This window comes from Zosterops lateralis, assembly GCF_965231275.1.
Source record: "Zosterops lateralis genome assembly, chromosome: 25".
Classification (NCBI taxonomy): Eukaryota; Metazoa; Chordata; class Aves; order Passeriformes; family Zosteropidae; genus Zosterops; species Zosterops lateralis.
In genome coordinates this window covers 4241139-4267071 of record NC_139785.1, presented here as the reverse complement: position 1 = coordinate 4267071, position 25933 = coordinate 4241139, and the positions used below count along the sequence as shown (strand labels likewise).

The 25933-nt window shown below is 46.3% G+C and overlaps 1 protein-coding gene across 4 annotated transcripts in view; it reads left to right on the top strand.

The window, feature by feature from the left end:
* Positions 1 to 25499, top strand: part of LOC310919043 (beta-galactosidase-1-like protein 2) — a 28035-nt gene extending 2536 nt beyond the window's left edge. Inside the window, exons 2-20 of one of the 4 annotated variants that reach the window (XM_083878169.1) lie at positions 800 to 859; positions 1998 to 2195; positions 2949 to 3017; positions 3536 to 3631; positions 5025 to 5133; positions 5909 to 6001; positions 8497 to 8578; positions 12109 to 12173; positions 14791 to 14875; positions 15361 to 15498; positions 16550 to 16630; positions 16834 to 16940; positions 17577 to 17723; positions 18058 to 18129; positions 18893 to 18971; positions 20563 to 20650; positions 22909 to 23023; positions 23987 to 24103; positions 24769 to 25499. In XM_083878169.1, coding sequence (XP_083734295.1) covers positions 800 to 859; positions 1998 to 2195; positions 2949 to 3017; positions 3536 to 3631; positions 5025 to 5133; positions 5909 to 6001; positions 8497 to 8578; positions 12109 to 12173; positions 14791 to 14875; positions 15361 to 15498; positions 16550 to 16630; positions 16834 to 16940; positions 17577 to 17723; positions 18058 to 18129; positions 18893 to 18971; positions 20563 to 20650; positions 22909 to 23023; positions 23987 to 24103; positions 24769 to 24855 — 1888 coding nt within the window. In that variant the 3' untranslated portion in view covers positions 24856 to 25499. Of the gene's footprint in view, positions 1 to 799; positions 860 to 1997; positions 2196 to 2948; positions 3018 to 3535; positions 3632 to 5024; positions 5134 to 5908; positions 6002 to 8496; positions 8579 to 12108; positions 12174 to 14790; positions 14876 to 15360; positions 15499 to 16549; positions 16631 to 16833; positions 16941 to 17576; positions 17724 to 18057; positions 18130 to 18889; positions 18972 to 20562; positions 20651 to 22908; positions 23024 to 23986; positions 24104 to 24768 lie in introns of all 4 variants that reach the window. The other 3 variants (XM_083878168.1, XM_083878171.1, XM_083878170.1) reach the window with 3 other exon arrangements.
* The last annotated feature ends 434 nt before the right edge of the window (positions 25500 to 25933 follow it).

The following is a 25933-nucleotide window of genomic DNA, read 5'->3' as shown; positions in this document are numbered from 1 at the left end:
GAAATGTGGGTTTCAGGATATCTGGGACAATGTGTTGAAAATATTGGGAGCCTGGGAGCTTCCTACCAGCTTTTCTTGGGGAGAAAAAGTGCAGGGGAGTTTCAGAGTAGGAGACTTGATGGGAATGTGCCAGGTTAGTTATGCCTGGGATTAAGAAGATGAGCTTAAGTGATTAGTTTATTTTTATCTGGCTGTGTGTGCTTCCTGAGCACAGCCTTCATTCTGGCACCACTCAGCAGCACTTCTGTGTGCAGGGGGAATTTGAGGCTCTACCTAGCCTTGGACATTCTTCTCCAACCTGATCTTTAAAAACTGGAGTTTTGCATCTCCAGACCCCTTTGAGCTTTCCACCTCTGGCTCTGCACCTAAAATAGGAGTAGATGTAACTGCTGGTTGGGTTTGCCAAAGTTAAGTTAAATTTAATTGTTAGATTTAGCAGCATAGAGAGACAGGTGGCTATATCCTGTGTGGGGCTTGAGGATCCCTTTTTCCTGCTGCTGAAATTCATAACAATTCCTTGGGAGCAGTGCTGCCATTCCCCAGCCTCGTGCCATCACTCCCTGACCGTGTTTCTCATGTAGATGAGCATTTTTGGTGCTGTTCTTCCTCAGGCAGCCACGCTTTAAATGTGGCAGGTTGGTGTTTTGTACTCATTTCTCCCACCTGAGCTGCACTATCATCATGAACTGTTGTTATCACCCTCTGATACAACACAGTCTCCTTGCCCAGCACTGTTCCTGTGGACAATCAGTGTGAGTCTCATTGACCCGAGGCAGTGAATATCTCATTCCTTTTCCAGGTATTACCCCTGCCTGCTGCCGGTTGTTTCAGAGCCCTGTGAGAATGCTGTGCCACTCAGGTACCCTCTGAGCTTGTCAGCCAGCCCGTGCAGTGCCCTGCAAGCCTTAGATTTAGCTCCTTTTAGTCCCCCTGTGCTGTCTGAGGACGGGCAGGCTGTTGGTTAGCGATCCCCACGAGCTCTGAGCATCCTCACCCTCTGCTAACAACTGCTTCTCCCATAGCCTAGGCAGCAGCTGGAGGCTTAGGTGTTCCTCTCTTCTCTCACTGTGATGTTCCTCCCAAACTCGTGGGTCATTCCTGCTTTTTCTGGAGCTGGGAATTCACTCCTCACATCTGGCTCTGACTGGGAACAAGCTGCCTTTGTCTGACTCTGTGTGTGTGTGCTCAGAGCTGTGCCACTGGGGTGGGCTGATGGAGGCACTGACACTGCTCAGTGTTCTCTGGATAAAATGGGGGTTTGGTTCAGACAAAGTGAGCTGGGAGCCTGCAAGGCCATGGGTAGTGCAGGAAGTGACCTGAGAGGAGCTGTGACACCCTGGTAAGTGCAGAGGAGCTGCTGGACCCCTGGCTCTGGTTTGTTTTGGTAAATAACATTTTCAGGGTTAATAGAAGCAGTGATGTGGGCAGAGGTAAGTTTGTGGTGACAGCTGATTTAGCCTCTCCTGGGTGATGAATGTAATCCAAGGGGTTCAGTAGATTGAGGAAAAGGTTCTCTGTTCACAGGGAACAGGTGAGGGGGTTTTATTTTTCCCATGGAACATACCAGAGTCTCCAAGACCTCCAGGATGGAAAGGATGAGATGCAGCTGCTGTTGGAACATGGAGCTGGAAATCAGCCATGTGCCCTCCTACTGCAAAGCAGGGAGATGCTGAATTCCATAAGTTAGGGAAGAGTTTGTGAGTATTGGGAGGGAAAATACGATTTCAGCGAGTGAGTTTCATGCTCTGTGCCTGAGCAGTGTCAGCTGAAGAGCGTGGCACAGTGGCTTGGGGATTCAGGGGGGAAGCAGCCAGTGAAATGGATTTAAATTTACATTTGGGAACATCTCCCAACTGGCTTAGAGCCCTCTGAACAAACTCTGTGACCAAGAGTGTGGCTTGTTGAGAAGCAGCAAGGTCAGAGCTGGGTCTGCTGGGATGAGGAGCACACACTCCTTCCCCAGGACTGGCTGCTCACTGAATCCTTTCCTCTTGCAGGTTTAACTGGAGCGAGCTGACCCCCCTGGGGCTGTGGGGGAGGACCCTGGGGCTGCAGACAGAGCACTCCCAGTTCCTGCTGGAGGGGATGCCCTTCCGCATCTTCGGGGGCTCCCTGCACTATTTCCGAGTGCCCCGCGAGTACTGGGAGGATCGGATGCTGAAGATGAGAGCCTGTGGCCTCAACACCCTCACCACGTGAGTGTCCTCTCTGCCTGCCCAGCCAGGGAGGGGAAATTAAACAGCAAACCCTGGGAGATACACTGCACATCTCATTATCTGCTGGGGGCAAGCAAACAGGTCAGAGCGCTGCGAGATCCACCAGGATAATCCAGAAATTCCCCCCCCTTGGTCCTCCATTCCAATGGGCCATAACAATGTATTCCCATATTTCTTTATTGTGGGAAAAGACAATAAACAAAGGATGGTGGTGTAGCAGGGCATTTCCACACCCAAGCAGAGAATTCTGTTTGAGGACAAAGGTTTGATTTACCTCTGGATAAATAAAGAAACCAAGGCAGAATCTTCCATTGGCACTGGCTCAGTGCCAGCATAGGAGCACCTCTTGGACTTTGGAAATGGTTCTCCAAACCTGGAGCTGTTTCTATGTCCTTCCTTGATCATTGTGTAGATAAGAAGGAGCACAGAGGTGCTCAACTCCTTTTTGGGATATTTTAGCACCAAAACCTCAGCTTTTATTTTTTGTTTCTGTATTGTTTGTTATTTTTTCATTTATTAAATCTTTATTTTACAAAACACACCCAAGAAGAGCTCTTGCAGTATTATTAAGCCACTCTGGGAGGTTGCAGATACATCTTCACTAAGCTCATTACACTCTGGCCAGGTGGAAGTGTGTTATACTGGGGCCTCAGTTTTTCTTTGGGCTTCCCAGACTTCATCCTTCAGCTCCACTCTCATCCTTCACATCCTTCCCCTCTCTCTGCCTTTCAGGTACGTGCCATGGAACCTGCACGAAAGGGAGAGAGGGAAGTTTGACTTCAGTAAAAACCTGGATCTGAGGTGTGTGGCACAGACAGCTCTGGTATGAAACACTCCTTGGGAGGAGAGGGGGTCTGGGTGAAGGTTATTTCCAGATGTGCCTTGATCAGGCAATGGAGACTCATTCCTTGCTCTCCCTTCTGGAATCCTGGGGATTTAATCAGCTTAGCACCCATCCCATATAGTTGCTTCATCAGTTCCCTTCTGCTTTGGTACCCAAATCCAGTGGTGGTTGGAGTATTGGGAGTGGAGGTTCTGCAGGCAGACAGTAATTCCCAGATGAAGCTGCAGTGGGGCTCAGTGAGCCCGGGGCAGCTGAGGAGGAACAAAATCCTGAGAGGGAACCAGGAACAGCTGGATGAGACCCCAAAACTGTCCCAAAATCTCCCAAAAATGGCACAAAATCACCCAAAAACTGATGCCAAACTGAGCCCTGTCATCAATTCCCTTCTGCTTTGGTACGCAAATCCAGTGGTGGTTGGAGTATTGGGAGTGGGGGTTCTGCAGGCAGACAATAATTCCCCTGTTTGGATCCCCAGGGCCTTCCTTTCCCTGGCAGCTAAAAATGGCCTGTGGGTGATTCTGCGCCCTGGACCTTATATCTGCTCAGAGTGGGACCTCGGGGGTCTGCCCAGGTGAGTCTGGGGGTTTCAATTATATATATATATATATATATATATATATATATATATATTAATCCTGAAAATGTTATTTGCCAAAATAACCAGAGCCATGGGTCCAGCAGCTCCTCTGCACTTACCAGAGTGAGGGAAGCATTAGGGACAAACAAATCCCAAGCTCCTCATCACCCAGTCAAGACTCTTTCAAAGTGATTCTTTTTCTTGGTGGGGATATTTATTTTCTGTGTCCCCAAAGCAGGTGAATGGTCATTATCTTATGGAACTTTTCTAAATTTTTTTGAGTGTTTTAAATAATAATAATTCTTTATGGTATAATGATTACAGCAAGAAAATAGAATTGGGAAAACTCAGCTTTGCTGTTGCACCTTGACTCTGCATAACATGAACAGGATTTGCAGTTTGATGTAAAAATTTGCACCTTGATGTAAGAATTTGCTTCATCTCAGCTCCATTTTAAAAGTCCTGCTAGAAATCTGCATTTTGTGGCTGGCAGTAATGAAACCCCACAACTTTTCCAGCCTCCTGTGGTGTTTTTTCCCCTGAAGAACAGCTGGGGGAGGCTCTGGGAGCACTGGGACTTTCCTGGTTCCTCAGTGGAGCCAGTGCCAGGTTACCACTTGTTTTCCTCACCTGCTCAGAGCACAAACCTCAGTGGAGACACTTGGGGATTATTTTTTTTTTTCACTTTTCACTTGCCTTTAGCATCATAGTTCAGGTGTCAGGGCCTTACTCCTGAGAGAAGAGCTCCTAATTAAGAGCAACAGTACTATTCTCATTTTCCTAAAAAGGAGGTGATTTTTTTTTAAGTCCACAGAGCTACATTTAGCAAAGAGTTGAGTCTTTCAGATGTTTGGAAGGATATTAGTTAAGGGCTCATTTTGCAGAGAAAATGAAGATAAAGGCTCATTCCCCTTAAATTGTTACAGCATTATATTGTTCTGCTCTTCAGCAAATTGCCCTCTTTTCTGTTACCTCCAAACAGAACCCAGCCTTGTACATCAGCAGTAGAAACAATGGGAACTATTACAGAAATCTTTGTTTTGAGAAAGGATTGGGATTTTTTTTTGAAGGAGCACTTGCTTGTAGAGTGCCCTTGGGAACGCAGGGAATTTATTTCAGAGTGATAAGATTAACCCTTGAAATATTATTGGTAGGGGTGATGAAATGAGTGTAAGGCCTGAAATGCAGAACAAAAAGAAGAGATGGGGAATTGGAGCCTGGATTTATTCACCAGTGAATCATTCACAACTTGGGGTCTCGCAACCCACCGTGGGCTGCGGGTGACACCAACCACCCCTGCCCAGCTGTGACTGGATTCCAGGGGGTGAAATCCTCTGCTGGGGTGCACAGGAGTCTCTAACACATTTCCCCTCCTGTTTTTCCCCAGCTGGCTGCTGCAGGACCCCGAGATGCAGCTGAGGACAACCTACAAGGGTTTCACCGAGGCTGTGGACGCCTATTTCGACCGCCTGATGCGCATTGTTGTCCCTCTCCAGGCAAGCACTGCCAGACTGTGCTCTTTGTACTCTTTTCTGACCCAGACATGGGGCAAATGAGAGGCATTTTAAAAACTTTTACTCTGTTTTCAGTCTCACCTGAAGAGTAAGAAGGTGCAGATGTTATAATTTACACCATCACAATCAGAAGCCAAACTATTTCTTAGTTACAACATTATAAGTGTTTCTTGGCCTATGAGCTTTTGCCACACAATGCTGTAAATTCTTTAAAGCCAATCATCTAAAATTACCCCTCATGGGTCTTATTACAACACATCTTTCACAGTTCTATTTCTCCAAAGTATCCAGTCCTATTTGCAAGGCCATCATTTGAAACTTGTTTCCAGTTCCATTTCTCTCTCTCAACAATGCCCCCTCTCTCTCTGTGCCCTATTCCATGGCATTTCTAAGTCAGCATTTCTTATTTCAGTTTACATACAGATGCACATTATGTGAGCCTTTTGTCAAGCTTAAAAATTCTCTACAAATCCATTTCTTTCCCACAAAGGCTGATCCTTGTCCCTCTCCAGGGGTTGGGGATGGCTGCACAGGGCACTGTGGGCTGTGTGTGACAGCAGCAGGCTGAGACAAATGTACAAACACATTAAAAATGTGCCACTTTTGCTCCAGGAATCAGCACAGGCTGCACTTTTCCCTTTTTGGGAGCACGGGAGGGTGAGGCTGAGTCCATCTGACACTGGTGCATTTTTCCTGCCAGCTGGTGTGGTTAGAAATTGTGGTGAACACCACTTTTCTCCCTTTTTGTCCCCCACAGTACAAGAAAGGAGGTCCCATCATTGCAGTGCAGGTGGAGAATGAATACGGTTCCTATGCCAAAGACCCAAACTACATGGCCTATGTCAAAATGGTAATGGTGGCATTTTCCTTGTTTCTGTGTCAATCTCTCCCATAAATCACCTTTTTTAGAGTGTTTTCTTTTTTCTGTCTAACTCTGGAGTGTGGTTTGAGAGGCTCTTGAAAGCACCAGCTGCATTTTCTGTGGATGTTTCCTCCAGGAGTGGAAGAGTTGGCACATGACCCTCTCTCAGTGCTGATAAATCTGTGGTTTTGTGTTTTCCAGAGAAGAGGGTGACAGGGAGCTGGGGAGTGTTTGTATTGCAGAGCTGGCACTGAAGAACCTCTCACCTCTGGGTCCTGTTTTGCCTCTCATAGATGATATTTTATAAAGGTTTCCCTTTACTGACTTTCCTGGAGGAAAGTTGATGGGAGCAGGTCACCAGGACGCTCCTAAACTTGTGTAATCTGGGGCTCAGCAGGTTAATTTGCCTAATGCCTCCCTCACCCCTGTCAAAAAGAGATTAAATTGTTCCCTGGCTGCTCTGAGTCAAGGATGAGGAGCTGGCCCATGCCCAGGGAGGCTGGATTATCCTGGTGGATCTCACAGCTGTTTGTTTGCCCCCAGCACCAGCAGGGCAGGCAGATAATGAGATCTGCAGTGTGTCTCACTGGGTTTGTTGTTTCATTTCTTCTCACTGGATGCTTAAAGGTCTTGCTGCACATCATGGGGGTCACCCATTCAGTCTTGCTCTTGTGCTACAGGATTATGGGATCCTTCTGAAACATTTTGGGGACTCCAGCAGCACCCTGAGCACCCTGAGGCTCAGGTTGTCCCATTGCTCAGGTTGTCCTGAGGCTCTTCAAACAAATAAATCCATAGCAGGAGTGTTAATAATCTCCTTAGGGTGTGCCAGCTCCTGCACCCACCCCATCTTGTGCCATGATTTAACTCTGCTGACAAGGTTAAATATGAAATGTGTAGACAAACAAATTAGAGAGTGGTTTTCAGAGCCCTGAGTGAAGGGGACACAGGGACTCTGGGGGTTTGAGCAGCCTGCAGGCTCGGCCTTGCTTTTCATGGCTCAGTGAGGAAAGAGCTGCTGCTGCCTCAGACTTGTCAGGACACGTTCCCCTGCCAGGCCTGTGGGTGTATTTTTGCACTGCTGTTTCATCATATTCTGGGGCTGTGTGCAGTTGGGATCTGAGGCAGTGCAGAATGGTGGTTAGAGATGGAAAAGTGGGAAAGCAGGATCTGCAGGGCTTCGTTTGTGGTGGGAGAGGAATCTGATGTGAGCTGGGGCTCTGAGTCTTTGTTCTGGTTTATGGCAAGGGGATTAATTCACATCTGGCATCTGTGACCAAGATGCATCTTCCTGGAATTAATAAACTCATTAAAAACTGACACAAATCCCTGTGCTTACGTCACATTTTGGGTGCAATGCCTTTGCCTTCCTCAAAGTGCCAGGATGTATTGACGTGACCCTTCCCACACAGAGCTGAGCTGCTGTTCCTGCTCCTCTGCTGCATTTAATGTGTGCCAGCTCTGCTCTTCCCCCATTTCGCATTTGCCCTCAAAAAGGAGGGGAAAAAAACTTAGCATTAATGCAGTGCTCAAAGTAAAACTGGTTAGAAATTGCAGTTCTCTCAGCAGCTGAATTCTGTCTGAATTCTGTCTGGATTCAGGTATAGATTTGGTGGTGATGGGTTGATGAAGTCACCAGGTTTTCCTGGTTGGGTTTGTCTGTGTTGCAATATTTCTCTGATGCAGACACTGTGCCATGCCCAGCTCTGCTCTTTGTGCAGGCAGGGACAATAAACAAAGGACTTTATCACATTTCACAATTAGTAATTTAGACTGAAGAGGCTGAGGCCTCGTTCTCAGAGCTCCTGGGAGCTGGGGGCGTGACTTCCACTGCAAGTAGAGTGAAATGAGTGGTTAATTAACAACTGAGGTTTCCTCATCTCTCCTCCAAACATCAGCCACTGTTCTGTAAAGAATCAGCTGCAAGAGAACAATCCTGATGGGAGGAACATTGTGTGTGCAGGTGGATTTTAGAACCTTGGAGTGCACAATTGTCAGATCTCTCTCTTGGAAGTTCCATCATCTTTGTTTCCTCTAGTGCTTTAATATTGAGGAACCACTGAATCCATTGATTGTTGAAAAACATTTATATACCTGAGCTCTCCTGTGATGTTGTTCCTTGGAAAATCAGCTCTTCCCTTTTTTCACCTTCCACTGTCAGGCAGTCAGGAAACCTGAGCTGTTTTTCCTTCCCTCCTTCCCCTTTTGATGAAAGGAGTGAAGCTCTTTATTACATTGACCTCAGAAGCTAAAATCCTGAAGTTGGATGCATCAGTGAGAAACCAATCCAGCTTTTTGAAACAAAATCAGATTTTCCAGTTGTCTTTAAGCTGGGAAAAGCAGGCAGGAATGGGAGATGTCCCAGGGATGACATTTCATTACAAGGCACTGCTGTCCCCACAGAAGGTGATGCTGTAGAGCTTTAATATCCTGGGAAATGTTAAACTCTGTTAACACAATGGCTTTTGCTGGTTTTAACCCAGGCCCTGTTGAACAGAGGGATTGTGGAGCTGCTGATGACCTCAGACAACAAGAATGGGCTGTCCTTTGGCTTAGTGGAAGGAGGTGAGTGCTGAGGGAGGGCTGAGATCTCTGAGAAATGTGGATTTGGAGGGAAAACCGGACTTTAATTCACCCTCTGAGTGTGTTCAGCCTGTGGGAGGAGGGACCCCTTGGTTGATGGTGCAGCCAGACCCTTCCCAGGGAGGTTTACAGTGGTTTATTTTCCACATAAAGTATAATATAAAGTATATAGTGTAATATAAACTGTGTGAAGTCTTGGGCTTCTGTACCTCCCACTGAGCCAAGGGATGGCAGCACCCAGTGTTTCTTAATGTTTCACCAGGCTACAAGGCTGAAAATGCTACTCATTGCTCCATTTCAATAGATATTTAACAGGTTCCTCAGCAATTGCTAACAGTAGTAACTTATTCCTAAGGTAGATGGTTTGCAATGAAAAAGAGAAGGAAAAAAGGTGCATCAGAACCTTGATTTTGAAGGTTACATTTAGCAGTGGTTTGTGGGGCAGCATTATCTTCTCAGCAGGCTTGTTTTGGGGTGTAAAGCCTTAGGTGGGTAAAGGAGGGTGTCAGATGTGTAGAATGCAGAAGGAATGCCCCTTTCTCTTTTATGAAATATAATTCTGGTAAGTTTTTAAAATGCTGCTTAGCACCCTCCTCCTTTTTCCTGTGAAGAAATGGAGGTGCAGCTGCTTGAGTTTCACTGAGCCCTAAATCTGACAGTTTGGGCACTGATTCTCAGAATTTCAGCTGGGATTTACTCTGTCCTTGGCCTCTGCTCTCTCCTGTGCTCCTGCCCAAGGTGTAACTGCTCCCCAAATTCAGTGTTTGCAGGGTGTAATCTGAGGGCTCCTGTTACCACTCAGTCATAAATAATGTTAAATTCTCAATCTCAGGCACGGAGATGATTAAAGAGAAAGACTTTCCCCTCCTTCTGCTTTTTTTCCATGTCATTATGAGAGGGATAAATCAATTAACTGGATGAATCAGTTCATCACCAGCACCGTGATCTTGAATTTTGGGATTTTTTTTGGGTGTGCAGCAGTTTTCAGCTGTGACCACACAGAGTCACTCTCTGCCTGCCATGGAACTGTCAGGAGAACAGTGTGCAAATCCCTGCCTTGCCCTCCTCTCCTCAGAGAATATTTGCAGCCTCAGAGCTCCTTCAGAGTTGTCTTTTCCAGCATGTTCTGCTGGGAGCTCTTTGATCCTGGATGTCACAATAATCTGTTTATTAGAGCCGAGGTGTCACTGATGGGATGTGTGGGATAACCAGGGCTCCAAGGGTGCTGAGGAGGGGGATAAAGGAGAGACAAAATCACTCCCCATCCCTGGCAGTGTCCAAATCCAGGCTGCAACAGCGTTTGGATCAACCTGGGAGAGTGGAAAGTGTCTCTGCCCTTTCAGGAGGTGGGATGGGATGAGCTGGAAGTGTTCTTCCATCGCAAACCAATCTGATTCCAAGGATCCCGAGCTGATCTGACCTGATAAAGCCTTTCTGGGAGCTCATGGGTGACATAGCCAAGGGAAATACAAGTTGGATATCAGGAAAAAAGTTTTTCATGGAAAGAATAATAAAATACTGGAATGATCTGCCTGGGGAGTGGTGGATTCACCATCCCTGGATGTGTTTAAGGACAGACTGGGTGTGCCAGGGTTTAGTTGAGGTGTCAGGGCTGGGCTGGACTCGGTGATCTTGGAGGTCTCTCCCAACCTGGGGATTCTGGGATTCTGTAATTCTGTGATCCTGTGGAAGGCTCTGCTGTCCCTCCAGGCTGCAGCACCAAGGTGGGATCCCTCGTGGGAAGAACACCCCATGGGAAGGATAAAAAAGGCTCTGGGCACTGCTGCTCTTTTCCGTGGTGTGCTGTTAATCTTCATGAAAAGCACAGCTGGGCATGTTCTGCCTCAGAACTGCCAGCTAACACATGACATCACTGCTAAATCCACCTTTTATTTTGTTCTCCTTTCGTGTTCTCTGTGCTGAATTCCTCAGCTGAGCGCACTACACAGGTCAGCCCATTAAAATCAAGGTATAAATAGTGAGAAGTGAGCTTTTTCTTCTGTAAATATTCTGTTTGAAGTGCTCTGCCTGACACAACTGGGGCTGGGTTTGATGGCAGCTCTCTTGTTAGGAGTCAATTTTTAATGCTGAATCACATCATCGCTGCTGCTTTTGCAGAGTTTGTCTGGGAGAAACATCAGCCTGACAGAGAGGGCTGGGAGGTACAAAAAGGGTTGAGATTTTTGTCCCAGGGGCTGGGACACTGATCCCAGATTAATGTCTCCTGTCCTGCAAGTAGGAGTATCTGTGGATGGCAGGGAGAAGGAACTCTGCAGACCTGAGATACTCTAGACACACGTGGGTTTATTGCAAGGGTCGTGGGTAAAAAGGACTTTGCCTTCAGCCACCAGCCTGGGCTGGAGGGAACCCCAAAGAGAGAGGGGGAGAGAGGGGGTGAGGTGAGGGAGGTAAAAAAGCAAAGAGGGTTAAGAGAGAGGTAAGAGCAGTAAGAGAGTGAGGACCTTGTTCCAATCCATTCTATCTCCTCTTGTGTTGAATATTCTAATTTACAGTGACCAACCAGCACAAGATACAAAACCTACAGACTTTGCCTGCAGCCCATGAGAACTGCTCTATCACCACATCATCCTGTATTCTAAACTCTAAAGAGACTTTTCTTATCCACATTTCCCTGATGCCTTGGCAGGGTGGAGAGGGGCTGCACCCTTGGCTCCTTTTGTTTTCTGTCCTTCCACCCATCTCCAGCTCATCCCCGTCTTCCTGCCTGCCATGATCACATCTCAGAGCTGCCCTTCATTTCTATTTCACTCACAGGTTTTACACCTCCAGTATTTCTTACCAGGCAATCATATCCACAAGCCCTTCCTGTCCCATCTTTCCCAACACTGCAGGCTGGTGTTCCCACTCCAGAGCCTGAGGATGGGCAGACGCACGGAAAACTTTTCCTATTCCAGTTCCCTGTGGTTCTCCTGTCCTGTGGCTGCTCTCACTCTCCCCCACAGGCATGACAAGCTGTAGGATATTGCCTGGGAAGGGATTCCTGCAGCCAAAGCCTGGGAGAGCAGCATGGCATCCACACAGCACTTTCTAATAACTTTGCCTTCATGTGGTGCCTTTTAAGTGAGGATCTCCAAGAGCTTTCCAGGCTCAAATTAGAGCTGCTGACACCCCAGGAGCTGCTCTGATGCCTCTCTCTGCCTCTAATATCTCTGCACATTAGAGCTGAAAGATGGCCTGGGAGGATTCCACTGTCTGCTGTGCTTCACTTGGGTTCTGCATAGCAAGTGAAGGCTTTGATGGGGGATCTCTGAGGAGGTTATTTGGGGGATTCAGAAAGTGTTGCAGCTCTCTCCTGCTGATGGGGGATCTCTGAGGAAGTTTTTTGAGGGGTTCAGAAGGTGTTTCAGCTCTCTCCTGCTGATGGGGGATCTCTATGGAGGTTATTTTGGGGTTCAGAAGGTGTTGCAGCTCCCTCCTGCTGGTCCTAAGGAGATGCTCCCCTAGACATTTTGGATGAGTCTAAATTAACACATTTTTCTTTTCCCCACTAGCACTGGCCACTGTGAACTTTCAGAAACTGGAGCCTGGGCTGCTGAAATACCTGGACACAGTTCAGGTAAGATGCAGAAACACTTTGTTCATCCATATTTTCCAGCACTAGAAGTGAAGCACTGATTTTCTTTTTGGGATTTGTGGTTTCCTTCTCATTAGGCCAAATCCTTCTGGGATCAGGGAAGGAGGATTTAAATATCCTGTTATCCAGCACCTTCTAAAAAGGCTTTTCATGCAGCAATGTCCTGTGTTTAGCGGTTAGACTTCTTTGTGTTGGTACCCAGAGCATCCCAGTGCACAATTGTCAAACCTCCCTCTTGGAATTTCCATCATCTTTGTCCCAAACTCCTTCACTCTGATGCTCTTTGCAAACTGCTGATGTGCTGCAGGTGTGTCTGTGCACTGTGGTGGGTGTTCACCCATCTCCAGGGCCTCATTCAGGACAGGTTGATGAAGTTTCAGCATTTTTGAGCATTTTTAACCCCTCTGTGCTGTCAGAGAGGGAATTGAACACTTGGTGTGAGCACCAACCTGATTGTGATGAGGGAATGGCCAGTTTTGGGGTTAGTGACAGCTTCTCTCTCTCTTTACACCCCCTGTGCTCTTTTCCTGTGCTCTGCTTGCTCCAGATGAAGGATTTGAGCAGTTGGGATCTGCCCCCAGCCCTGATCAATTCTCTTCTCACCCCTTCCCTTGGCTCCTGCCTGGCTGTGGAGGGAAGCCCTGCTGGATGTTCAGTCCCACAGCTTTCCTTTGTTTTCTTTTCCTCTGCTGGCAAAAGAGGAAGTGCTTTCACCTCCTTTAGGTCTTCCCAAATTCCCCAAACCCTGCAAATGAGCAGAAGGTGGCACTTTTCCCTCCACTTGAATGCAACATGGCCCCAAAAAAGCAGCTCCTCCTTTGCCACACTAACTATGAGACAGGAAATGTTTGTAGGGGTTATGGAGCTGTTTTATTTTTCTTTGTTATGATTTTTGTTCCAGAAGGTGATAAAATCCTTTTTCTGAGCTACTTCACTGGGGATGGATGGATTAAATGCAACGTGGCCCCAAAAAAGCAGCTCCTCCTTTGCCACACTACGAGACAGAAAATGTTTGTAGAGGTTATGGAGCTGTTTCATTTTTCCTTATTATGAGTTTTTTGTTCCAGAAGGTGATAAAATCCCTTTTCTGACTGGGGATAGATTGATTAAATGCATTTCCAAGAGCTGCAGTGTTTAGATGATTACAGGCAGTTGTTTCCTCCTAATGAAACACCAGTTCCTTTAATGCCACTTACCTGTGGCTCAGACAAAACCCCTTTTTACACACAAAAGGACAAAACTAAATCCCAGGAGGCTGGAGGGGCAGCCAGGTGAGCACACACTGCCCTGCCAGTTCCACGGGGACAGGAGGGATCCTGCAGGAGCTCAGGGGAGCTGGAGGCACTGACAAATGGGAAAGCAAATTGCTCCGTGTGCAGAGCCTTTAATGAAGACCTAATTCCTGCAAAATTTTCCCTGCCAGCACCATATGCAGCATTAAAAAGGCATTAAAGCAGCTCAGGTTTGCTGCTGTACCTTGGCAGGCAGTGCCTGCCCCGCACCTGCAAAGCTCTCAGCTGGCAGTGGCAGATAAGCAGACATTTATAAATGTGTGTTTCTAGCAGGAGCTAAACACTGACAGTTGGTTTGGCCCTTCTTTTGCTGCAGCTCTTCCCAAAACAGCAGCAACTCAGAAGTGTTTGATGGTAACTGATTGTGTGCCCTGGGCTCTGTGAAGAGGCGCTGTGGAAAATGAGGTTCACTGCCTTAGAAGAATTTATAAGTTAAATAAAAAAATAAAAAAAATATATAGACAATTAAGAGACAGAAAAGCAGAAGTTTCCAGCTGGGTTCCTTCACCAGAAAGGACACCCACTCCTTCAAATTCTTTGCTTTTAACCTTTTACATATTCATTTTTCAAACATTCCTTTGAGTTCAGATGTTCCCTTGGTTTTTGGCCTCCCCCTACCCCCTTCCAAACTTGTCCCATTGTACCAAATTAACATTTTATTAGATAAAATTCTTGTTGGCATCTCATGTCTTATTTTTCTTATCCCAGGAGATCAATAAATTCCTTCTTGTAGCTTTTGGTTCACAATCAATTCAGGAATGTAGGAGGGTTCTCTCCCCTTATCTTCTGGTGAGGGTTTGATTCAGTTTGGTCAACAGGTTTGACTGGTTTTAAAGTTACAAAAAAAGTTTTTACAACTCAAAAAGCAAATATACATTTATCACATTTTCTAAGACTGTTAATAATAAACAGTCTTAAGAATAAGGAAATCCAGTAAAACCTTCCTGTGTTACACATAGCATTCATTTCAATATTTGCAAAAAGCCAACTTTAAAATATTTATATTTTTATATATTTATACATATATATTTATATATAATTTTTATTTATATTTATTGTATTTATAACAGGCACAAAGCTTTGCTTGCCTGTTCTGGGCATTGCTGACCCACAGCTTCTTGTCCCTCACATACCCAGAGCTCCTTTTTTTCTGTGCCATTTCAGAAGAAAACACTCCTGTAAAAACCACATCACCACATTGGATTGGAACAATTCTTCTCTAGAAAAAAAAATAAAATAAAAATACATTGGTGACTGCAGGAGTGTCCTGAATTCATTTTAACTCTGTTTTTTTTTTCTCTTGACAGAAAGACCAGCCCAAGATGGTGATGGAGTACTGGACTGGGTGGTTTGATAACTGGGGAGGCCCTCACTATGTCTTCGATGCTGATGGTGAGCACCAAACTCTGTTCTTGCAGAACATTTCGTGGTGAATTTCAGCCCCTTGTGAGTGCAGCACCTTCTCCCTGGTTTAAACTAAAAAAAACAACCCCCAGGGTGTCTAAAGAGCAGTGAAAACAGAGCTATCCAAGACTGTTTTAACGACTCTCTCATCCTCCTGCAATTGTCTCTGTAATTGGGTCATTAGTGTGTTCCTTTCGGAGTCTCACCGAGGAGTCCTTGCAGCTCTTCTCCTTAAAAGCAAAATTCCAGCTGGAAGCCACCAGCTTTACCCTTTTTCACCTGGAGGAGAGGATTATTTGAATGCATGAATTCATCAGTAGAATGTGCTGCCTCTTCCTGAGGACAAGATGCAAATCCCCACACAAATCACTGTGATTGCACAGGGGTGACCAGAACAGCTCTGATTTGAATTCCTGCCCCAAATTTGTGCTCTGTGACCTCCCTGACACTTTACCCTTTTATTTTTTTTGCAGAGATGGTGAACACTGTAGCAAGCATCCTCAAGACAGGAGCATCCATCAACCTCTACATGTTCCATGGAGGAACCAACTTTGGCTTCATGAACGGGGCTTTGGAGGCTGATGAGTACAAGTCTGATGTGACCAGTTATGGTGAGTTTATTTATGAGTACAAGTGTGATGTCACTAGTTATGGTGAGTTTATTTATGAGTTCAAGTCTGATGTCACCAGTTATGGTGAGTTTATTTAACTGATGAGTACAAATCTGATGTCACCAGTTATGGTGAGATTATTTATGAGTACAAGTCTGATGTGACCAGTTATGGTGAGTTTATTTTACAAATCTGATGTCACCAGTTATGGTGAGTTTATTTATGAGTACAAATCTGATGGGACCAGTTATGGTGAGTTTATTTATGAGTACAAATCTGATGGGACCAGTTATGGTGAGTTTATTTAGTTGATGAGCACAAGTCTGATGTCACCAGTTATGGTGAGTTTATTTATCAGTACAAGTCTGATGTCACCAGTTATGGTGAGTTTATTTTACAAATCTGATGTGACCAGTTATGGTGAGTTTATTTATCAGTACAAGTCTGATGTGACCAGTTATGGTGAATTTATTGTCCCTGCCTTGCCTGTGCAGCTCTGACTGCCCCAGGACAGAAACCAGCAGCACAGAGAAATGATCAGCACAATTACTGTGTGTCCTGGAGAGATGAGGTGGGGACACAGCTCAGGAGTGAATTCCTGTCTAAAAAGGAGCTTTACAAGAGTGTTTTCAATTCCCAACCCATTCCAGGAAAGTGGGGGATTCCTTTATTCTGAATTGTAACTAGAGGTGTCACAGATGATGAATTGATATCTCTTTTTTTCCTAGGGAGAGATGGTGATCTGAGACACCATTTTTTAATTTTACCAAGTCACATTTTACCATAAATCTCTTTTCATCCCAACAGCCCGTGGGTAAAATGGTTAATTGTTGCCTTTTATGCTGTGTGAAATTCTGGGTATGTGCAAATTAGATCTCTGAAAGTGTGAATGGCTCTTCTCTAAATTAAGGAATTTTGTGGCTGTTTAGTGATGTTCACTCAGATTAAAGTGTGCAGATTTCCATGCTATAAACAATGCCATGAAAATCATGCCTGGGGCTTTTATTTCTTACCACGAAACCATCCCAGAGCTGCTTCTCTGCTCTTCCAGATTACGATGCTGTGCTGACAGAGGCTGGGGACTACACATCCAAATTCTTCAAGCTGAGACAGCTCTTCAGCATGGTCATTGGTAATGGCACACCCTGCAACCACAGCTCTGCTCCACCCACACTGGCAGATTATTTAAATTGGGAATTATTTAAATTGAGAATTATTTATATTGCCCCCTCTGCTGGGGCTCTGGTTGCTTGGGAATGGATGGGAGGAGGTCTGGAGGGATCTTGGATTTGTGTTGTCTGAAATGATTGTTCCATCTTTGTTTTTGCATCCCAGGCCAGCCCCTTCCTCTGCCTCCCATGATTGAGAGCAAGGCCTCCTATGGTGCCATCCTCTTGCACCAGTACATCTCTCTCTGGGATGTGTTGCCAGCACTTTTACAGGTACTGACACCTCTTTTAATTCATCCCAGACACCTCAAAGGCATCAGCTTTTAGAGCAGTTTGTGCTCTGCTCTGTTATCCTGTTGCCAGACAGACACAAAAACTACACTCACACTGTCTGGTTGTGAGAATGAGAATAAAGGATTATTTATTTGGGATTAGGGTTTAAATATTTTTTGGAGTTTGATCAGCGATTGGGCCATGAGGTTGACACTTCTTTGACCCCACTGGTCAACACAGAAGTCTATTAATTTTTCCTTCCCCCAGGAAAGAATGCACAGTTCTCTAAACATCACTCTTGGTTTATGTTACAATGTGTGAGAAAACTCCAGCCAGAAGGCTGAAAAAATCAGGGTGACATTATCCCACAAGGATGAGGTTGTGGGATTTTTATTTTTTTTTTTTTTTGCCAAGGATATGCAAAAGCAGCAAATCTTTTATCTCACCTTTTTCACTGCTGCTTCTGTTCTCTTGGAATTGATATTTTGCAAGTCCTTGGCTCCTTTTTCTGGTCCTTTGGTGCAGCTCCCTTAGGGCCAGGAGGGGATTTGGGGTCTCTTTGGGGGCAGAGTGGGAAATGAGCTGCCTCTGCAGTGAGAGGCCACTCCTGATGCTCCATTTGCTTCTCCCCTGCAGCCCATTAAATCAGAGTTCCCTGTGAACATGGAGAACCTGCAGCTGAACGACAGCATTGGGCAGCCCTATGGATATGTGCTCTATGAGACGGTCATTTTTGGGGGGGGCCACCTGCACACCAGGGACCACGTCCGGGACCGGGCACAGGTAAGGCCACAACACTCCCTCAGCTTGAGTGGAAGGCAGGAAATGGGGAAAAACATGAAATTTTAATTCTGTGATTCACTCTTTCCACTCCACATCTAAGCCCCTAAACCCTTATCACTTCTAATTAAATTTCCACTCTGCTGAAACTTGTAACGTCTTTAAACATCAAGATGTTGTTGAATGTGCTGAGAATATTTTAGTTTTTTATTCCCACTTGCACTGATAGTGACACGGTTTTTGACACTTGAGTTGTAGTTTCAAGCAAAGGGACAATTTCCTCCCCAAATCCAGCTGGAGTGAGATGATTATGATGAGCATATCCTCTGTTCTGCAGGTGTTTGTTAACACCATGTATGTGGGGGAGCTGGACTACAACACTGTGGAGCTCTCCATCCCTGAGGGACAGGTAACTGCTGGGGATTGCTCAGAGTGTGGGCTAACAGGGTCACCAAAGAGGGAGAACTCCCAGAAAGGCACCTCCTCCTAACCCAGACTACCTTGATGCCCTAATCACACACAGTTAGTGGGATTTCACTGCCAAGTTACCATTTGTGATTGAAAAGTGGGGCCTGAATGCTTTTCCCATGGAGAAAATTCAAGTTATTGTAGCCCTTGCTGCACAAAATTTGTCATCCTCTTACCACAGCCACAACATGGAGTACCTGTACTCTGTTATTGCAGATTAAATCCATGCAGGCTTCATTTTCCTCAGGTTCTAAGGGGCTTTGGAGGCTTTTGGGTCTCAAATTGAATGAGGGGGAGTGTCTCTCCTTAGCTCTGAGAGCAGTTTTACCCTGGCAGAAGTTTGCACTGAGGACACTGCATTGATTGAGCACATTTCAACAGAGCTGAGGTGGCTGTAGGAGCAGGTGAGGGGTGGATGCTCTGGTTGTTTTTGAGACTTGTGGGAGAGTTTATGGCACCATCCTGTCCTGTGTCAAACTCCATTTCTGGCTCTGGGGGTGATACCAAAACGGGAATTAAAAATTCAAGCGGGAAAAAAAATAAAAATCCAGAAATCTTCTGTGCAAAGGCTGCGATTTCCTCACTGTTTGCAGTAGAGAACTTTAAAGTAAATTTATAAACTGCAACTGTGGTGCCACTTTTCCCTTTAAACACCTCTGGTGAGGCTGGTGCAGCTGATGCTTGTCCTGGTTTGTTTCCAGCAGGGATTCAGGCAGCTGAGGCTCCTGGTGGAGAACAGAGGGCGCGTCAACTACGGGCTGGCCCTGAACGAGCAGAGGAAAGGTGGGTTTGGTTCCTGCTCCCAAATTCTCCCAGAGAGCTCTCAAAGCACCCTGTGTGCTCTGCTCAGAGCCAGCTCAGGGCCCAGAGCTGCCTGGGAGGCTGAGCTGGAACAGAGACTGGGCAGAGCTGGAGAATAAAGTAGGGATTTATTGAATCCAGGATCCACCCTGGGCAGGACAAGAGCCTGGCCAGGGCTGCACACAGGGTGGACCAAGAATAGTCACAAAAAATTGCTGCCTGGTCATGAGATCTCACACTTTGATAAGTTTTGGTCCATTTGCATATTGGGGTTTAATTGTCCAATTTCAGCTCCAGGCTGTGAGGTCCCATCCTTCTTGTTCCTCCCTCCAGCCACCCTTGTTTGTGCTTTTGAGGCTGAAAGTTGTCCTTGGTGTGCAGCAGGGTTTGTTTTGTCTCCCTACTCTGTAAAAAGAGCTTACTGACACTTAATATGAGGCTCAGAATTTCATCCCTAGGCAGCACAGAACCTGCAAATATGAAAACTAAAACTTAAGGCATCACCAGCACAGCTCTGGTGGTGCTGCTCAGGACAGGGAGGTGGTGGGAAATGGGGTGAGGGAGGGAATGTGTTAATAAACATCCTCACCCCCTGTCTGGAGTGATCAGGGGAGAAGCAGTGCCTGCTCAGGGCCCTGCACCAGGGTTTATTTTATCAGGGTACAGCTAAACCCAGGGCTATCAGTGAATCTTGCTCTGCTCTAGGTTTCCTAGGTGATGCTCAGCTCCCTTTCTCTTGCTCTGTGAGCATATTACTTCACAGGGAAGGAAGGAAAATACCTTTTTTAATCTGTGTTTTCCCTCGAGGGGTTGATATTGGAGGATCACACCATTTAAAAGCTCACACAGTGTCAGGAAGAGGGAACTGCATCCCCTCGAGCAGAATTGACTGAAATGCTCAAGCCCATCACACACAGTGGTGGAGCTGGAAGGGGTTGATTCTATTTTAATGGGGAACTATGTGCAAAAGCTCCATAAAATAGATTAATGGAGTTAGGCATGTGACTGTATCGATTTTATTTAATGCAGAAAAGTTACACAAACCTCAGTGCTGTGATTAGGAGGCTGCATTAGCACCCAGGCTGTGCCTGCTTCAGGGAGAGCAGCTTGAACAAAGGGGTGCTAAAGGTGAATGGCTTATTATGGCATGACTGACATTAAAATCCTGGGATGGAAAGCCCAGCACCAGCCCCTGGCTCGGGTGTGTTTTGCTGTGCCTGTTAGAGAAGTGATTGACTGCTTTAAAAAAGAAATAACTGCTTTAAAAATGAAATATCTGTGCGTGGTCAGCTCAGTAAATCCCAGCAATTCCAAGAACCCCCAGCCAGCACATCCCTGTGTGTTCTGGGAATAGAAAAGGGGCTCTGAGACCCTGGAGAGGAGAGAATGGAGAGGCCAGAGTTTAGTGACTCTCCCCACTCAGTCTGGATGAGCAGTGGGACCATATGGACTCTAATTCCACTGCAGAACATGGCTGCTTTCCCATCTCCTGCTGCTCCTCAGATTCAAATAGCAAAAAATCCATCAGCTTTAGCTGCTCCTCAGCTCTTCATTCCCCCCATTGCTCTTCCAGGCTTAATTGGTGACGTCTTCTTGAATAAAACCCCCTTGAGGAACTTCAAGATTTACAGTTTGGAGATGAAACCTGCCTTCATGAAAAGGTTTGTGGCATTTTAACTTTTTTTTTCTTTTTTTTTTTTTCCTCATTGAAAACCACCTGTTTTCCAGCAGTGCAGTGTCTAATAGGGAGCAGCTAAATGAGGTAACAGTGGGGAGGTGGATTTTTGCACTGATAAGTTCCTTGCTGGTACTTTTGCCTGAAATAGTGCAGGAACTGGTGCCAGCTGATCCATAATATCATTTAGGAGGAGAAATCTAATCCCACTGTGCAGGATTTAAAGATTTCCTTGCAGCAGGGTTAGGTCAGGTAGGTAGAAGCCAGGTTTACTCAAAGAGAAGGATCCTCTCACACCCACATTGGAAATTTTGGGTAATTTTGGAAATTTTCTTTCTGGAAATTACCAATCTGCCTGATATATTTAGTAATTCAGCCTGGCAAGGGATGGATTAATTCTAGAAAGCTACTGATAGTGCATTAACAATCCAGATGGCTCCCTCTCTTTTATGTTGTTTTGCTTTAATTCAAGGAAGGAAATTTAGCAGGGGGACGTTGAAGAGCCTCTGTCAGCACATGCAGAAAACCTCAGCAAATGTTTCAGGCAGCAGATGCCCTATGGACTCTGGCCACAATCCAGAGACACTCTTTTCAGTGATGTTTTTAATACCAGAAAGCAACTTATGTGCATCCCCCAAGATATCACAGCTGCCCCATTTTGTGTAGGAGGGAGAGACAGAGGCCCCGTTAAACCAAAAAAATGGCTTTTAAAAGGGAAAAAAAAAAAAAATCCACACTCTGAAATGCCTGAGGACAGTTTTACCAGGTGCTCAGGGGCTACCTGAAGGATTCTTATTGATGGGGTAACTCAGAGCCTTTTGGACCTGCAGGGTGTTTGTTTAGAGGAATATTTCCAGTGAGGAGCATTAAAGCAAGTGAGCTGCCAGGGCCAAACAAAAGCAAGATTAGTCACCACCAGCCTCAGCTCCTGGCTGCTGACCAGCAGCACTGAAACACAATCAGCTCACAGTCCCCTCGAGGGAGGAGGGAGAGGAGTGTTGTGAAAGGAACTGTCACAGGCTTTTAGTTGAATAATTCAGCAGCAGCCAGGCTGCACTGGATCAATAACTTCCCCCAGCCCAAGAGCTGCAGTTTGTAAGGGTTGGAGGGAACGTGTTCTGACAGAAGCTCAAGGCTTCTCTGGGATCCTGCTCTCCTCATTTCCTCTTCTGCTCGTGCCCTGCTCCCAAATTGTTGCCTCAGGTAAGGGATGATGTCAGATTTCCCCTCATTACTGCACACCTGCAAGGATGTGTTTGTTCCTTGACAGGAGCCCTGGCAGGAGTGTCTGCTGTGGATCCTGTCAGCTCTGCAGTCTCAGACATTTAAAGCGCCCTGGCAGATCTGAAGGATCCAACGTGCAGCAGAGCTTTTATCCCACAGTGGTTTGGGTGAAAGGGACTTTAAAGATCCTCCAGTCCCACCCCTGCCATGGGCAGGGACTCCTTCCACTATCCCAGGTTACTCCAGCCTGGCCTTGGACACTTCCAGGGATCCAGGGGCAGCCACAGCTGCTCTGGGCACCCTGTGCCAGGCCTGCCCACCCTCACAGGGAGGATTTTTTCCTCCTATCCGATCTAAACCTGCTCTCTTCCAGTCTGAATCCTTTTCCCCTTGTCCTGTCACCATGTACTCTTGTAAAAAGCATTTCCCCTTTGCTGTGGAGCACCAGAGGTGGTGCCTGTGGGCAGTGGATTTGTAGGGAATTCTCCAAGCCTGACAAAAGGCTCACATAATCTTGTGTATCTGTGTGCAAACTCTGAGATAAAATATGCTGATTTAGAGAGGCCATGGGGTAGGAGAGACATTGCTGAGAGAGAAATGGAACTGGAAACAAGTTTCAAATGATGACTTTGCAAACAGACCAGATATTTTGGAGAAATAGAACTGTGAAAGGTGTATTGCAGCAAGACCATGTGGAGTATTCTTAGATTGGCTTAGAAGCATCAGCAGCAAAAGCTGATAGGCAAAAATCCACTTATAATGTTTTGTAATTAGGAAATAGTTTGGATTCTGATTGTGATGGTGTGAATTGTAACATCTGCACCATCTCACTCTTCTCACGAGACTGAAAATGGAATAAAAGTCTTTAAATCACCTCTCAGTTGCCCCATCTCTGGGTCAGAAAAAGGGATTTTCTTGACAGTGACACCCCCAGTTATCCTCCTCCTGTCCCCACAGGCCTGGCAGTGGCTGGTGGGGCCAGGGGCCAGGGGCAGGTGTCCCAGCTGTTCTCTGTTGCAGTTTGCAGCACGTCTCAGGCTGGAGCTCAGTCCCGGATTATTTCGTGGGGCCGGCGTTTTTCCGTGGGAGGCTCTGGATAGAGCAGCAGCCACAGGACACCTTCCTGAAGCTGCAGGCAAGTGCTGGTTGTTCTTAATCAGGGGTTTTGAGAAGCTGGTTAGAGAGACACTTGTGTAACAGCTCTGAGTGATCTCTGTGTGTGTGCAGCCTCCTCCTTCTCTCTCAGAGAATTTTTCCTGAGGTCTGACAGTCTCCTCCAGGTAATTCTGTTCAGTCTGGAGAGTCCTGTGAGAAAATATGCAGTGCTGACCCTGCAGAGCTGCCAGTGACCAGTTCAGCCTTTTTCTATTGGCATACAAATGCTATTTGCTGGTTGCAGAGGAGCAATGGGCACAGAAAATAAAAGAGGGCCTTGTTTTATTCCTGTCTCCTCAGTGTGACATGGAAAAAGAGTCACTTCTTTGTGGCCATGGCATGGGAGTTAGAATTCCTGTCATCCTTCTGTGGGAGACTGCATGGAACTTCAGATGAGATTTTAAATATTTTTAAACTTCCTCCTCTGATTTCACTCCCCTAGAGCCAACCTTGTGCCCAGCCTTACTGTCCTGCTCAGGTTCCCATTTATTGGGAAAATTATATTGATTGTAAATCAATAAATAGAATTATTTTTATATAAATATATTATTTATATATATAAATATACAATAAATTGCTGCTAGCCAGCAGCAATCCAGTTTTTGTGTCACCTGGGAAAGAGGTGAGGGCAGATATTCCATGCTTGGGAAGGAATAAAGGCCTCTCTGTTCAAAGGGAAAAAATTTCCTGTACAAGCACGAAGCACAAATTGCACATTTTTGAAAGCTTTATCCTTTTAATGAGCACATTAAGGATAACTCCTGTTCAACAGGGCTTATTTAAATGTTCCTGGCTGCAGGGATTTGCCCAGGGAAAGCAAGCAGAAAACCTGCAGAAAGTGGCTGGAAGGAATGCAAGTGTGAAAGCAGATTTGGTTTCCTGGGGGGATGCTAACGAGGCAGCAGAGCTGCATCAGTAATTCCGTGTTCTGCCTCCATTCCAGGGCTGGGAGAAAGGAGTGGTGTTTGTCAATGGTCAGAACCTGGGCAGATACTGGAAGATTGGACCTCAGGAAACACTTTACCTTCCTGGGCCCTGGCTACGGAGAGGGAGCAACGAGGTGAGAGCTCTGCTGGGATTGCTGGGGCTGCCCTTTGCCTGTTGGGGTTGTTAAGGATCCTTGTCCCAAGGAGCCAGATGTGCACAGGGCATCAGTTATCATTTAACTCTTTGCCTGTTGGGGTTGTTAAGGATCCTTGTACCAAGGAGCCAGATGTGCACAGAACATCAATTATCCTTCAGCTCTTTGCCTGTTGGGGATGTTAAAGATCCTTGTCCCAAGGAGCCAGATGTGCACAGGGCATCAGTTGCCCAGAGCATCAAACCCTAATCCTGTCTCACAGCAGAGAAGACACTTAAACCACTACACTAAATCTGGCAAACAGAGATAGGTGAACGTGAAACCACCACAGTCCTTTAGCTGAAAGTCAGTGCAGTAGAGGGGAAGGACAGTGCTACCTCCTAAGATCTCTGAAAATTAGTGGAGGTGCTGCTCTAGAGCTGCCCTGGCTCTGACAGCCCTTGAGGGCTGACAAGGATGGCAGCTGGACCTCACAGCTCTGCCCCAGGTTGGAAATCAGGACAAACCTGATGTGATGATGCTGCTCCATCCCTGCACCAACACACTCACTGATCTCTTTAAATGGTGCTTCCTTCCCCTCCTCCCCAGAACATTTCATTCCCCCCCAGGCTTGGTAAGAAGTGCTTTTCTGTGTCCCTGTGCAGATTGTGATCTTCGAGGAGCGCACGGCGGGCAGGATCATCCAGTCCGTGGACATCCCCTATTTGGGCCGGACCCAGTACGTGGATTGAGAGCTGCTGGCCCACGTTTGGCTCACCCTGAGTACTCCTGCTTGCATGAGTGATGGCTCAGCACCTGGGCATGCTCATCTCCACCAGAGCCAGGGGCAGGGTTTGCCCTCTCTGGCAGTGAGTTCAGAGGAGAGGACAGCCAGAGGAAGCAGGGCATGTTCCATGGATGGATGGAGGGATGGATGGAGGGATGGATGCAGCAGCCTCGTCTCCCTGAATACTGGGGCCCCCCAGTCTGAATGGCTGAGCATGTTCTGGACCATCTGGGGGAATAAAAAGGTGCTGGAGGCAGGTGAGAGAGAGAGAGAGAGAAGGAACTGAAGCCATCTGAACCTGAAGCTGAGCTCAGCTTTCCAGGGACTTCCAAAATGTGCTATCGCTGGCCTCCTCGTTTTTATAATTAGGTAGGGAGAAAATAGTTGGTGAACATGTGAGTAATCAGGTGTGGAAAACCATTCTGGTGTGCTTTGAGGCAGATTTTAGCAAGTCTCTCTGCAAAAAGGCCATTATGTGTTCCCTTGTTGGAAGGCAAGGTGGTTGTCAAATGACTTTTTAATTTCAGCTTTATTTTTCCACTAAGTTTTACTATGGAGGTCGTCTCTCTCTCAAAAGGAAAAAAAAAATAAATTAAAAAGTGAGATGTGTTTTGTCTTTTATCAAATGTGTCATTATGTTTCAGGGCAGGCAGGAGTGAGAATTTCCAGGGAGGAGGAAAGAACAAGTGAGTCCTGCAGTCCCCTCTCCACACTGTGAAGCACCTAAAGATGAAATTCCCCCTTGGAAAATGAGCAGGGATCAGGTTTTGGCTGGGATAGAAGCAAAGGGCCTGCAAGTGGGAAAACTCATCCCTGCTTTCTCCTTAAAGCTGCTGTGGGATTTTGGCTCTTGGTTTCTTTTCTCTTTTTGTCCCTCTAAGCAGAAACTCGGGATTTAGGTAAACATGACTTTTTTTTTTTAACTCACCAGCTCCAAGGCACAGAGGAGCTACAGCCTCCTTAGGGAGAGATCAAACCTGAGCTGTGAATCCTTCAGAACCTCCAAGGAGTCTCTGCTTTCTGTGCCAGTCCCAGGAGTGAGG